A 13898-nucleotide genomic window follows, 5' to 3' on the forward strand; every position below is an offset into this window, starting at 1 on the left:
GGTGGCGTTTCTAGCAATGCTAGCTTGCTCGGTGTTTCCACCGCGCCACGTCAGTAAGCAACGCGTCCTCGGCCTGACAGTGGGCCAGGTCAGGAACGCTAGCTTGCTCGGCGTTTCTATGTTGGGTGGAAACGCCGCGGTACTTGACGTTTCTAAAAGGGTCAAATTATGAAATACTTTCACGTCGGGTTCAGTCTGAATAAACTCTGACAAGGTCAGAACAGTGATTGGTTGATGAATAGATCAAGGCCTTTTTTGGGGAAAAAGGGAAAATAATGGGATCTGAAAATTTAGTCTTTCATCATTCGTCATTTAAGGTCCTGTTTGGTTCAGCTTTTATCGCCGGATTCCGCTGCCGCCCAGCAGAATTTAAACCAAAGGGCGAACCCAGCAGAATCCAATATCAGAAATTCGCTGCCAAAATCTGAACCAAAAATGGAAGCAGCTCAGGACGTGCTTTCCAAAATCTGATTCCGCTGCGGGCCAAAATCTGAAAAGGTTGTATCAACTGGTTTGCCAAATGACCTATATCCTTTTTAAATCAGATTTTTCATAACTGTTTTTTCACAGCAGATTTTTTACAACTGCTTTTAAAAATCCACAGCCGAACCAAACACGGCCTTACACTCGGTAGTTGTTTCTGAAGGAAAGGGGATCGGCGATAGGCGCAACACTAGAACTCCCCACGAGACCATCAAATTCCCCACCCGCAACCCTTTGCTCGACTCAAAACCCTCGACAAGCGCTGTCGACCTCGCACGGCCGCCGCAACAATGGCGTCCCTTTTCAAGGTATGGATCCCTCCGAACCCTAACCAGGCATCCGACCCCCTCTTACTCTCCGCTCATACGGCCCGCGCCTCTGCTCTTCCAGGACCCGAGCAAGCTGTCGGTGTACAGGGACCGGCGGTTCCCTGGGACGCAGGAGGAGTTTGAGGCGGCGCTGCTGGCGTCGCTGACGGTGTACGTGGGGAACATGTCCTTCTACACCACGGAGGAGCAGGCCTACGAGCTGTTCTCCCGCGCCGGCGAGATAAAAAAGATCATCATGGGCCTCGACAAGAACACCAAGACCCCCTGCGGCTTCTGCTTCGTACTGTGCGTGCTCTTTTCCTTGATGAGCCCCTTGCGTTTAATTTGTTCAATTCTTCTTGTGCTCGATCCGGTGATGTAGTATGTCAAAATTTTAGACCAAAGGCATTGACCTAATTTTGTTAGAAACTGAGGTTCAAATGTGGTTTTTTATGCAATTAGATGCTTGGAAGGTGGTCATCTAGTTCTGATTATGCATTGACTTAATTCGGTGGTAGTGTGCTGTTGTGACTGTGAGAGTTAATCATTGAATTGTGATACTAGAATGCCTGATGCAATTTCGGTGCTGCTGGGAATGCGTGAAACGTGCTAGAACAGGAATATATGCTGTCGCACTGTAAATATGGCGTAGCTTGAACAATTAAATGTTGTGTAAGTCTTGTGGAACACAGTTGCAGGTTTTGTAAGGGAGTAGCACCATATAGTGTGTCCTTGGTTCTTCTAGAACTAGGCCTTATTGGCTTCACAATGGCTTCCCTGTCATATGCATTGTTCCAAATATCGCCCAGTTAACTGCTGATATGGTCAGTTAACTGCTATTCGGACCCCTCCCGATGCGAGAACGTGTTATTCGAGCAATTAACTGGTAGGTCCAGTTAATTTGTCTGACAAGCCGATTTATCAGCTGCAAGGCCGAATTAGCGGTCAGGCCAATTAACTACTTGCCATTTTTTAGCCCAAAACCGGCCCCTTCCCTCCCTACTTTTCACAGCTACACATTAGGTAGGTCGCTCCCTTCCATTCCCGTTTGATCTGTTTCTGCTCCCGCTCGTGAAGGTTTATGGCCTTCCAGATCGGCTGCAACATCATCAGAACATCAAACACTTTTCCTTGTTGCTATGTAGCCTAGGATTGCATATTTAGACACTTCGTACATTACATGTTGCTACATAGCCTAGGATATATAGATATGGCCCTAGTTAATCTCCCGATAAATGTGTTACATTAATCCCTACCCAGCCTCACCAGTAATATGGTACCAGTTGCCGATATCCTGAACATTGGACTCATATGTATCTCTTAAAAAGGAATCTGCTGCTTGGATATCGCTACACGATGCATGTTCTGTTCACCTGTGCACAATTATTTAGAATACGTTTTTGTCGTCGAGCGGGCTGGGATTGTCTTGGCTAAGTGGTGGTTAAGTGTGGCATCATGTATCTGAATCTGGTTAGATTGGTTAGTGGGTCAGTCAAGGTTGCCCCTATGGTAAGATCGCAAACTGGGGTGAGTACATGGTTTGTTCTTAAAGGCTGATCTAACTGTTGCCATATTTGGTTTTATGCGTTTCATGAATATTGAAAGTAATGGTAGGAACTGTGTGCTAGCGATGTCATGAACCACAATATGCCTTGTTCTGGGATAAATCGGTGCACAGGACTTGGGTAGGGCATTTCCTGATGTTTTGACCTTATATATGCATGTAAGAGGTGTTTATCTGATAGTCATATATCACGTTCTTGTCTGCATCGATATATTTGAGTGCGTTTTGGTGGTCTTTAAAGTTTGGAAGATGGCTAATGTCCTAGTTTGAGCCAATATTGGTTAACTGGCTGCCCTGTCAGCCTGCAATGTTTATGCCCTACTCTTTTTGTTCCTCCCTGTTCAGGTACTACTCCAGGGAAGATGCTGAAGATGCAGTAAAATATATTAGTGGCACAATGCTTGATGATCGCCCAATCCGTGTTGATTTTGATTGGGGCTTTGAAGAAGGCAGGCAATGGGGCCGTGGAAGGAGTGGTGGACAAGTATTATTGCGATCTTACTCTTTATATTCAACAGATATATAGGCCTTGTACCCTACTCATACTGATATTGTTTACTCCTTTCATAGGTCCGAGATGAGTACCGCACGGATTATGATCCTGATATCCTTTGATACTAAAATTGCCACTTACTGCAGTGATGTGAGAGCGCTAGCATACTCAGAAACCTACCATGCTATCTAAAAATCAACAATTTGCCTGTGCATCTGGACACTGTTGGTTGCTTTTTAGATGCTTATTTATATTTTTCTTATAGCTTCACTCTTGATTTGGTATGCCTTTACATGTTTCTCTTTTTCTTGAATATTCCTTAATGAATCTAACGAAGAGGTGGCTATGGCAAGATGGTTCAGAAAGAGCTAGAAGCACAAAGAGAATTAGTTGACTATGGTGTAGGTTTTCAAACGAATGCTCCACCGCAGTGTAAGTTTTGAACTTGGTTGTATTATGTGCTTTTAACAAAGTGTTGTATGCATTTATATTGCTTTTACATACCTTGTAATTTTGTGTCTCCATATACCTTACTAAAAGCACTTATGTGTATTAGAACCGTAATCCGTAATAGCATGTTAAGTGGTTGCTTGTGTACAGTAGGCTCGTCGATAGATTTGCAACTGGGAACTACTCCCTCCATTCCTAAATATTAGCCTTTTTAGAGATTACAATACAGACTACATACGGAGCAAAATGAGTGAATCTGCACTCTAAATATGTCTATGTACATCCGTATGTAGACCGTATTGAAATATCTAAAAAGGCTTATATTTAGAAACAGAGAGAGTGTTTGCCAGACAAACAGAAACAATACATCCATTGTTTAAATCTTTTAAATATAGTTTGATGAAATAAAAATGCCATGCCACCTCCTATCGTGAAGTTTGACTTCACAGTTAAAGTAGCTAGCTTCTGACAGAGCCCATGTTAGTGTTTGTCTACAGTAGCACTCCACCTTGCATATAGCTGCACTACACAGTCGGATATTATTTCTATCTATGACCTGCTAATGGGAGGGAGTCCAGTTTCTTTCCATTCTTTAGGCATATCTTGTGTTACGCCTGCTTTAGATTTCAGTTATTACTCGACACAAAAATGTGTAGGGTTGTACAAACCATTCATATGTCGTCAGATATGTGATTTTGCGGCATGTATTCATGTTTTTTTTCAGTATTTGACTCCAGACAGGTTGAGCCTACTATATTAACTACTCACCAAAAACATCTGTACTTTCCATTTTAATATGCAGTTGATAGAGCTGACAGGAAGAGAGGATATGGCGACCGGAATGACAGAGGAGGTGCCACAGCTTTCATATATCCTTATATCCATGTTGTACTTTTTGGAGGTAGAAAATAACACAACCTGCTGCTCTGTCAGATTACCAACGGAGACGGTCGGCACCAGATATGGCCAGGAGAGCAACTGACTCGGATTCTAAGAGAGATGCTAATCAAGAGCCTGTACTTACATCATCTACCTTTTCTTTCCCTCCACTTCACAGACATAAGACATTTTATTGAGTATTCCATGGTTTCTTGTACAGGAAAAGAATCCCAGGTTTCGCGAGAAAGGTGATTCTGATGATGAAGATGATGACTACGATAAGAAACGCCGGCGCTGAACCCGAGAAGCAAATTGCTGCCATATTCAAATGCACAATAGTAGTATTATCTATCTGTTTGTATGCCATATGACTTGATTTTCCCTTGAGCCATTCACATTTTGCCTGCATTTTAGAATCAGTTCATCAACATAGTGCAGCCTTTGCATGACTTGCACCCCCTGAAACTCTTGCATGTGTATGCTGCTGATTAAGACTATTAGTTTTAAGAATAGTGACCATTGGGTGCTGGCCACTGATTAGTTGAACCATGAATCTCTAGAAAGTTATGACCAGTCACAGTGAGATCATACGGTGGCCGAGAAGAACTATGGACCAACCTGAGCTGATATTTTAGGAAAACACCTATATCTCAGGTACCTGATTTTTTTTGGGGCGTAAGTCGAAAATCTGAGACGTTGGATGCCAAATCAACAATTGGATGGTCGTTTTAACCTCAGCCTGTTTTCTTCTCCCCCACAAACAGATCAGCGCTTGATCCTCTAACAGCACACCTGCCCCGACCACGTCCCGTGGCTGGAGTGTTGCCCCTCGCCCCTGCCCTCCCCCACTGCCATTGCCGCGACCATCTCTCTAAACTCTCCCAACCTCCTGTTCGGTCGGCAGTGGCTGTTAACTTGCTTCCTAGCCTCCGCCTCACAGCGTCGTCCTTGTCTCCGTTGAGGTCATGGCTTGGCCTTGCCATGGCCGATGCTACGCTCCTCACGTCGTCCCCTCCTTTTTCCTCACGCGACGCAGAAAAGTGACTGGCGCTAGATTCTTTTTCAGGCACCTGATATTTTGCAAGAAGTTATGTGATGCGAGACCTGGGGATTGAATGTTTTTCTCCAAATTCTGATATAGAAAGAGAAGTATGCCTGTAAGTCTTGAACGTTCGGGATTTGTCCATGGCAAATCGAACGTTATTTATGGCAATTTATATATGCGAGGGATAACAAGTTTAGTTGGTAAGCATGACAATCCTGCTCAGTTTGGAAACGTCACTGGTCTGTGCACCAACTTCCTGAAGAGTTCGGTCGTCCCAATCCGATGCGAGAACATCAACTTGCCGCACGTCACCCAAAGCTTACTTGCTGTGGCTGCTTCCTTCCCCATCAAATACTTGGGCCTGCCCTTATCTATTTGGCAACTCAAAACAGTGGACTTCCAGTTTTTCTTGGACAAGGCGGCGACAAAGCTAGGCGGCTGGGACGGCCAAAATATTACCGCCATTGGGAGGGCGGCCTTGGTCAAGTCCATGCTCTCCTTCTTGGCGGTCTACTTCATCACCCCACTCATTGTGCCGACGGGCACTCTACGACAGCTCACAAAGCTTCAGATGGCCTTCCTTTGGGCAGGATCGGATAAGACAATCGGTGCAAAATGCAAGGTGAACTGGGATATCGTGTGTAGGCCTTCCGAGTTTGGGGGCCTTGGCGTACTCAACAAGGAAAAATTTGCGAGGGCACTAAGGCTGCGTTGGCTTTGGTTTGAGTGGAAGGAGCCGTCCAAGATGTGGGTCGGTTTGGGGAACCCGTGCGACGACAAGGACTATGATCTTTTTTACGCCTTCTCCACCATCACTGTTGGCAATGGAGCCTGCACACCTTTTTGGGATGCTCCTTGGGTGCATGGGAGAAAGCCCAAAGACATTGCTCCGCTCATTTATAATGCCGCCACAAGGAAGAATTGGAAAATCAAAGAGGCTCTGTTGGACAATGCGTGGATATCCAAAATAAAGTTGTCACACAATTTCTCGATTCACCATTTCAGCCAATTCCTTCTGCTCTGGTCTAGCATTCAGGGCTTCCAACTGCAACACGACGCGGATGATGAGATTGTGTGGAAGCATACTGAAAGTGGACTCTACACCGCGGCTTCTGCCTACAAGGCGCAATTTCATGGCATGATCAGCTCGCCTCTGGAGCATGTTATTTGGAAAGTTTGGGCCCCTCCCAAAGTGAAATTCTTTGCTTGGTTAGCCGCCCAAAAAAGAGTGTGGACCGCTGACCGATTGGCCAAACGTGGATGGCCAAACTGTGGCCTTTGCCCCCTTTGTAGGCGTGAGCAGGAAACAGTGGATCACCTTCTCCTCCGATGTCGGTTCACCATCCGGGTATGGAACATGATTAAGGGGTGGCTGCAGATTGAAAGCATTGATACCGCAAGCTGGCAGCACTTTGAATCCACCAAGGAGTGGTGGATCGCGCTCTCCGACTACTCCGTCCCCAACAGAAAGGCGGTGGCCTCCCTCACATTGCTCACCTCTTGGGCCATCTGGAACAAACGTAATGCGAGGGTGTTTCGCCACAAAAGTGCCCCGCCATTTGTAATTCTAGCCCTCATCAAAGAGGAGGCGGCACTTTGGGTCGCCGCCGGTGCTAAGAAGTTGAGTTCAATCATGCCGGGAAAGTAGTCCCTTTGTAAGGCGGTGTTGTAATCCCTCAAACTTTTTCTTCTCTTTTAATTAATATATGAGGCAAATCTTTTGCCTCATTTAAAAAAAAACCAATCCTGCTCAGTTTGTTTTTGCTAGGAAATTGCCGGGCTTCTCAACTAAAATTACCATTCTCGCGTCAATTAGAGTTGCCATAAATAACATTTGATTTGCCATGAGCAAATCCCGAACATTTGGGCTTTTATCATTTCCGGAAGAGAAAGACCGAACGACTATACTCCGTGGTCGTCAAACCATCGAATGCAATGCATAAAAAGTTTTGTCACCACGGCAGGCAGGTTTCTGCGGTTTAAACTCGAATGCATAAAAAATGCCACGTTTTACAAGAAAATTGCTTTCCATAGAACCTCCCTCCCAGAAAATGTTCCCCATTTATCTTTTCCAAACAAAAAAACCTACCTCCCAGAAAATGTTCCCCAGTGTCCCGTCTGTCCGACCGGGACTCCCCTCCCAGCTATCCAAACAACCAACAGTTGATAATCAAGCTTAATGTCATAGGTGTAGAAGCCCTTCTCAGGGTCTGGACGCCATAGACACAAAAGACCTTCTCACGGTCTGAGAGCCGTGATAAAAAAACAACAACACTCACATCTCCTTATTAAACATAATGTCTAGCCAGCATGACTGGGACACGTCCAGGAACAACACAACTAATGGAAAGTGAGAGATCTTGAGTCATCTATCAACCGTACAGCATATACAACAGTCAGGAGAGCAACTTGGCACGGGTGGCTGGATCTTCCTTGTCTTCCACCAAAATCATGAAAACATAGCCGAGGCACCACAACACAACATACTGGAAGGGAACCCAGCACAGCAGCGCCACGAGGCTCAGGATGCTCCCCACATACTGCGGGTCCTTGATGTAGCCGAAGGGGAACTCCGTCACCCATGGGATCTTCTTCCCGAACCGGACGCCGTAGTAGGTACCCGACTCGCCCAGCAGCTGGTACACCCTGAAGGAAAACCACATGTCTCAGAAGTGGGTTCAGACAACGACGGTGTACTTCTCTTGCTTTTTGCATGTGATGGAACTAACAAATTTGGCTGACAAATGTACTCCATCCGTTCCTAAATATAAGCCTTTTTAGAGATTTCCCTAGGGACTACATACGGATGTATATAGACATATTTTAGAGTGTAGATTCACGCATTTTGCTCTGTATGTAGTCCATATTGGAATCTCTGAATTGACTTATATTTAGGAATGGAGGGAGTAGAATGAAAGTGTATCAAAACCGTCATGTACAAATTGGTTATTCACTTATTTGCTGCCAATTGCTTCAATGATACGTATGCAATACGGAAGTCACATGTACAAAGTACGACAGTAGAGAGGATGCAATGATAGTCCACATAAAAAACGGAACACCAACAGATTTTGGAGCCTGAGTGTCTCAAGGCCTCACTCTCAGAGTGAGGCTAAGTGTTGCCAGAATTTACAAAGCATAGAAATGAATGGGCATCACCACTTTAGCACAGTCATAAAACAGTAGTCATGTACCTGTAGCATATTAATGTATTCTTTACTAAGGCAGCAATGTCTATAATTTCCAGAGGCTGGTTTCACATATAAAAATCACACCATCATAGATTACCATGATTGTTACCAGGAGTGGCCATTAACTTCTAAACTGGAAACACATACTTCTAACATTTCCAAGAGCATGCAAAGACCTAACTTGCTGACATCGCTTACAACAACTACCCCATTGTCTTATAGGGGCTGTTTGGTTTAGAGCCATGACTTGCCCGACCAAAAAATTGGTCGTTGACTAGCCTGGTGGTGGCGTTTGGATCGGATCCAAATAATTGGCATGCCAGCCCCGCCTCAGCTTTCCCTCCTTTTGCGCCAATTAGTTGGCAGAATCGTGGGCGAGGGAATCGTTCGCCAAATTTTTTGGCTAGCCAACAGCGCCAACGATTTGGCGGGGCTGAGATGGGCAGAAACCAAACAGCCCCATACTCCCTCCGTCCCATAATATAAGAACATTTTTGACACTAGAGGGAGTAGCTAATATTTTCTTGGTGAACTATCATGCTTAGTGATCAAAGACCCCACCACATTTGCAAGGTTTTCCAAGCTCATAAAACATCCAAGGTTACAACAAGAACAAGAGCATGATAATTAAGCTTGAGTGCCTGGCCCATTACTGAGAACGGGAAGAAAGATAATCCAATAGATGTATTGGTGGATACCAAAAAATAAATGAGGTCATCTAACATACCAACCTATGATATACTATGCTATCGTGCATCCTACTATGACCAACCTTAAAGCACTACTGTTTTTACTCATAATTAAAGTACCATGAGTTCACATTTGTCAACACAAGATGGAATTCCAATCCATTTCTTCACACTAGCTAAATAGCACAAATTTCCCAATTAATACACCATCCACATTAAGATCATATAGAACACACAGTCCAGTTTGTCATCCAAAGAGGACTATCTGTTTTCTTTCTGAAGCACGAACTCTATGACGGCATATTGAGTTCCAACAGGTTTGCAATTTAGTATGAGTACAAAGTTAGTATAAAGTTGGGTCATCTATTTTGGAACGGAGAAAGTTAGTATAAAGTTGGGTCATCTATTTTGGAACGGAGGGAGTAGCTTCTAGCAAAAGACAGACATGGAAAACCTAGAAGCTAATCCAAAGGCGAAGGAGGCTGGTGCTTACTTGAAGTTGAGGTACTGGCCGAAGGCGAGGAGGGGGAGGGCGCAGAGAGGAGGGGGCCAGGAGAAGGAGGCGACGGAGGCGAGGGCGAGGAGCTGGAGCGCCTTGAGGACGTGGGAGACCTGCGCCATGCGGCGGCACGGGTCGGCGCCCGGGCCGCACAGGTCCACCCACCGCTGCGGGCGCGTCCACGGCGCCCAGTAGAACGGGAACGGCAGCAGCACGCCGACGCCCGCCGCCAAGGCCGCCGCCATCTTGGGCGCCGGTGGCCTAGGATTTGCTCGGTTTCGATTTTAGCACGGAGAGACTGAGAGAGAGCAGGCGAAATGTTGGACGGTTTGCCCCACAAGGGACTGAACTTTTGATAAGGCGCTTGGCGATGAGGTGCACGGCTGAGAATTGTACGTGCGCTTCCTCTTTCTTGCCCAAATTTCCGAATTCTGATGCTAACCATTTCACCGAGTACATTCCTGTTTACGAGATACAGTAAAAGTAAAGATTCATATGCTGCAATAGAGTTGTTCTCCGTTTACGAAAAGATATGCAAGCGAGATAAGCCACAGATTTACTTGTCTGGTTTTTGGATCTCCAACAAATCAAACACAATTTACCTCGTATATATATAACATTGTTGTTGCTTGACCCAACAATAATTCCTAACCATGATAATGACCGTACCATGAGGATATAGAAACTTTTGACACAATTATCAACACTTCCATGTCAAGAGCAGGAAGAGAGAACCAGCACATTTGAGGAGCAGAATATCTAACTCTATCATGTGGCACCCTCCAGAAAAAACATCAAAACTTCTGGAATTTCTTGTTTCCAAATTAGAAACCGAGCACAATTACTCGGCATCGGCATCATCAAAACCATCGTCTTCACCGTCGTCGAACGCTTGAGGCCCTACACTATCTTCACCTATTGTAGTATCGTCATCTCCCGACTTTTCAGGGCCTGGTCCTGCAGACACCTTGACCATCGCCGGACGTAGTAATCTCTCACCAAGCTTGAAACCCTTGCGGAATTCCTGGAGGACAACCCCATCTTCATATTCCACCGATTCTTCTCGCATAATAGCCTCATGAAGCTGAAACACAAGGTGCAAAAAGGAACCATTGTTAAATGCAGTTAAACCTTTATCAAACCCCAGAATTAAAGATCAAAAGTTTATGAGAGATTCAATTCTTTCCATGACAATCAGTAACATTTCCATGTTACTATGATATTATCCAAAAACATGGGAGGATGCTATGTAAGATTGCTCTAGGGAAAACATAGACTTCACATAAAGCTATTTATTCTATCAACAAATGACATTAACCATTTGCCTCTGCTCAGAACTGGATGTTTGATCATGAATGCACTTGACACCAGTCCATGCAAGGCAAAAAATAATTCAGATGTACTGTGATAATCATAAAATGCAGTTAACAAAATATCCAGTTCAAAATATCATTTCTTGCTAGTGCTGATTACCATAGGATCAAAGGGTTTGCCAACAGTTTCCACATCTTCAACACCCAGTGATTTCAGAATTTCGACAAGTTGCTTATAAATGCTCTGGTAGCTGTCATTTATTTTAGCTTCACGCTCTGTTTCCACCTTTATCTGTGTTTTTGCTCTTTCAAAGTTGTCAAGAACAGGCAACAAGCTCTCAACAACTTCTCCTTGCACATTTGTCATCAAAGAAAGCTTCTCTCTTTCTGTCCTCTTCCTGTAGTTATCAAAGTCAGAACTAATCCGCACGATACGATCTCTCTCAGTTGTCAATTCTGCATCTAAAGCAGTGATTTTGCCCATTAGAGAATTTTTCTCATCCTCAATAGTAAGTAGAAAGGACTCTATCTCCGCAATTTTTGCTTCATCATCATTCATCAAAGCTTCTTTGTATGATTGCAATGCTGTGATGAGAACAGAGGGAGTCTCTTCTGTGCCTGCAGAACCATCATCGGCAACAGTGCCCCCAGTAACTTCAGTTTCTGTATCCTCCTGTGACATCGAAAATTACAGCGCAAATATTTAACCATTCCTGTATACAAATTGAAATTGTGCAAGGCCATTATTCTAACGATACATTTCCTTAGAATTTAATGAAAATGAAACAGGATACTGCTACCCCAATAGCATTTCATAGTAGTTAGCATTACATATTTGTAGATAGCTTTTCAATGGACAGCAATTTCCAACCTCCATATTGGCAATGCAGTACCTTATATCCTTGTGCTATCATATAATCTGCAGACCCTCATGCTATAAAGTATAATTGAAGCTCATACTAAATTTGTATGCTCAATTAAACTAATGTACTACGAGTTACAGAAATCACACTTATTACTGTTTTAAATCTAGAATTAAGCCATTGCTCCCTAACGAAAAAAAAACAGCCTATGCAACAACATCAAAGTAGGACTTTAGAATCAGGGACATCAAAGTAGGACTCTAAACATAGAATGTAAACTTGGACTAAGAAAGGAAGGACTTTAAAATAAATACTATGAGCCTATGCTCTAGAATAACTAATTGCATACAATTAGGGACCAAATGTAGGAAGAAACAACAATAGCATCTTCCCACATAAGCACAGGCTCACATGGATGCAGTTGGCAGGGGCTAAGATGAATATATAAAACTGGAGTTAGAGAACTAACACCCTGTACTGCAGGAAATTCCATCATAGCTATAGCTCAATGATGCGTATAAACGATAAATAATTCGAATGCTTCCACTTTTTACATTAGTTGAGGCCTCCTTTGGTTTGGAGGAATTTTGTAGGATTTTCATAGGATGTGATTTCTATAGGAAAAAAATCCTTTAAAGCTCTTTGGTTTGTAGGAATGAAATCCTATTCCTATGGAGGAATTTTTCCTATCCTCCACATTTTATAGGAAAATAAACATTAGCCTAGACTCAATGGAAAAAAATCCTATGGTGTGAATCAAAGGGCATCTCATTTTCTATTCCTATGCATAGGATTTGAGATGCATGTCATCTCATTTCCTATGATTTTACTATTCCTATGATTTTCCAATCCTATGAACCAAAGGAGGGCTGAAGTTTTGCCTTTACAGCATATGCCATACACAAAATGTTCCTTCAAACCTTCATACTACTACACAGTGATCGCTAAGTAAAACTTAAATTTACTAGACCACTTGTGTAGCTCACAAGGTTGTACTGAGAAAATGAACAAGCTTATATTGAATATGAACTATGATCATCCAATCCAATATAAGTCAAAGCAACACATGGAAACAGCTGTTTAACTGAACAAAATAACTGAAAAGCAGATGTTACATCCAACGACTCACAGTTTCACAGAGATACATAGTACATCCCAAAGCAACACATGGAAACAGCTGTTTAACTGAACAAAATAACTGAAAAGCAGATGTTACATCCAACGACTCACAGTTTCACAGAGATACATAGTACATCCAAATCCATTCATTTATTATAAGATTAGAGCTTAAACTGAATATGCTCTCGACACACTACTACTGCCCCGTCCCATAATGTAGACGTCTTACATTATGGGATGGAGGGAGTAGATAATAACCGCAAAAATCTGTCCGACAGATGTTAATGCAAGTATGGTCATACCGACCCTTCGTATGCAAACTTGTGTGCGCAATGCATATACACAATTTAAGGCCCGCAATCTAATTTTTCATCAGAGACGTACGACATTGTAACTCTGATAGCACATCTTCAGAACTAGACGCTTATCCATCGAAAATCATGCAAGAGAACCCAAAATTTACGGAAGCTACAAACAGAGCGCCCCAGGGATGGGGGCGAGGATGCGACCCCTCACCTGCGTGGCCGTCTGCGCAGACTCGTCGGCCTCGGTAGCCCCCAATCGCCGCAGCCGGCTCGCGACGTGGCCCGGAGCGCGCCGGGTCGTAAGCAACTGGGCGCGGAGCGACCGCACCGGCGGCCGGCGGGAGCAGGCGAGGGACGCAGCGCACGGCCGGCGCGGGGACTCGCGGGCAGGCGAAGGGCGGGGCGCAAGGGCGGCCGCCGTGCGGAGGAGAGCAGCCATGCGGGCGGGGATAAAGGGAGAGACGCAGAGTGCTTGCTGCTACCGGATGCGGGAGGGGAGAAGAGAAGAGAAGAGAAGAGAAGACGGCACGAGATAACTTGGGGGCGGGTGGATGGATGATGGATCGAAAAGGCCAGACGGGTTCTTGTGTTTTCTGGAAGCAGGTTCTTTGCCTAGTACTCCTACTGTGTAGGCGCCCGTCTGTATCGGGTATTCAATTCTTTTCTTTTAAATCAAACAGATCATCAATCAAAAAAC

The 13898-nt window shown here is 44.3% G+C and overlaps 3 protein-coding genes across 3 annotated transcripts; 1 reads left to right on the forward strand and 2 right to left on the reverse strand.

The window, feature by feature from the left end:
- Positions 1–636: 636 nt before the first annotated feature.
- Positions 637–4723, forward strand: LOC119317087 (nuclear cap-binding protein subunit 2-like). Its single transcript, XM_037591488.1, has 8 exons — positions 637–791; positions 874–1097; positions 2701–2839; positions 2926–2959; positions 3182–3280; positions 4101–4151; positions 4232–4314; positions 4398–4723. The coding sequence occupies exons 1-8, from the start codon at positions 774–776 to the stop codon at positions 4473–4475; spliced, it is 726 nt and encodes a 241-aa protein (XP_037447385.1). The 5' UTR covers positions 637–773; the 3' UTR covers positions 4476–4723.
- Positions 4724–7385: 2662 nt separating this feature from the next.
- LOC119317089 (phosphatidyl-N-methylethanolamine N-methyltransferase-like) lies at positions 7386–9942 on the reverse strand. Its single transcript, XM_037591490.1, has 2 exons — positions 9596–9942; positions 7386–7868 (listed from the first exon to the last, which is right to left on the reverse strand). Exons 1-2 carry the CDS (start codon positions 9844–9846, stop codon positions 7619–7621), a joined length of 501 nt encoding a protein of 166 aa, XP_037447387.1. The 5' UTR covers positions 9847–9942; the 3' UTR covers positions 7386–7618.
- Positions 9943–10145: 203 nt separating this feature from the next.
- LOC119317088 (protein GrpE-like) lies at positions 10146–13767 on the reverse strand. Its single transcript, XM_037591489.1, has 3 exons — positions 13413–13767; positions 11075–11587; positions 10146–10685 (listed from the first exon to the last, which is right to left on the reverse strand). The coding sequence occupies exons 1-3, from the start codon at positions 13638–13640 to the stop codon at positions 10443–10445; spliced, it is 984 nt and encodes a 327-aa protein (XP_037447386.1). The 5' UTR covers positions 13641–13767; the 3' UTR covers positions 10146–10442.
- Between the last annotated feature and the right edge of the window lie 131 nt (positions 13768–13898).

Source organism: Triticum dicoccoides, chromosome 6A (genome assembly GCF_002162155.2).
Source record: "Triticum dicoccoides isolate Atlit2015 ecotype Zavitan chromosome 6A, WEW_v2.0, whole genome shotgun sequence".
In the NCBI taxonomy this organism is placed as follows: Eukaryota; Viridiplantae; Streptophyta; class Magnoliopsida; order Poales; family Poaceae; genus Triticum; species Triticum dicoccoides.

What these genes read in the sequence shown, in the direction of transcription:
- LOC119317088 (XM_037591489.1), bottom strand. Translation starts at nt 13,640, where the DNA reads ATGGCTGCTCTCCTCCGCACGGCGGCCGCCCTTGCGCCCCGCCCTTCG. An exon ending in CTGCGCAGACGGCCACGCAG is followed by an intron (nt 11,588 to 13,412) that starts GTGAGGGGTCGC and finishes TCGATGTCACAG; the next exon opens with GAGGATACAGAAACTGAAGT. An exon ending in GCAAACCCTTTGATCCTATG is followed by an intron (nt 10,686 to 11,074) that starts GTAATCAGCACT and finishes CTTGTGTTTCAG; the next exon opens with CTTCATGAGGCTATTATGCG.
- LOC119317087 (XM_037591488.1), top strand. An exon ending in TGCGGCTTCTGCTTCGTACT is followed by an intron (nt 1,098 to 2,700) that starts GTGCGTGCTCTT and finishes CTCCCTGTTCAG; the next exon opens with GTACTACTCCAGGGAAGATG. An exon ending in CCGCACGGATTATGATCCTG is followed by an intron (nt 2,960 to 3,181) that starts ATATCCTTTGAT and finishes AATGAATCTAAC; the next exon opens with GAAGAGGTGGCTATGGCAAG.
- LOC119317089 (XM_037591490.1), bottom strand. Translation starts at nt 9,846, where the DNA reads ATGGCGGCGGCCTTGGCGGCGGGCGTCGGCGTGCTGCTGCCGTTCCCG. An exon ending in GGCCAGTACCTCAACTTCAA is followed by an intron (nt 7,869 to 9,595) that starts GTAAGCACCAGC and finishes GTTTTCCTTCAG; the next exon opens with GGTGTACCAGCTGCTGGGCG.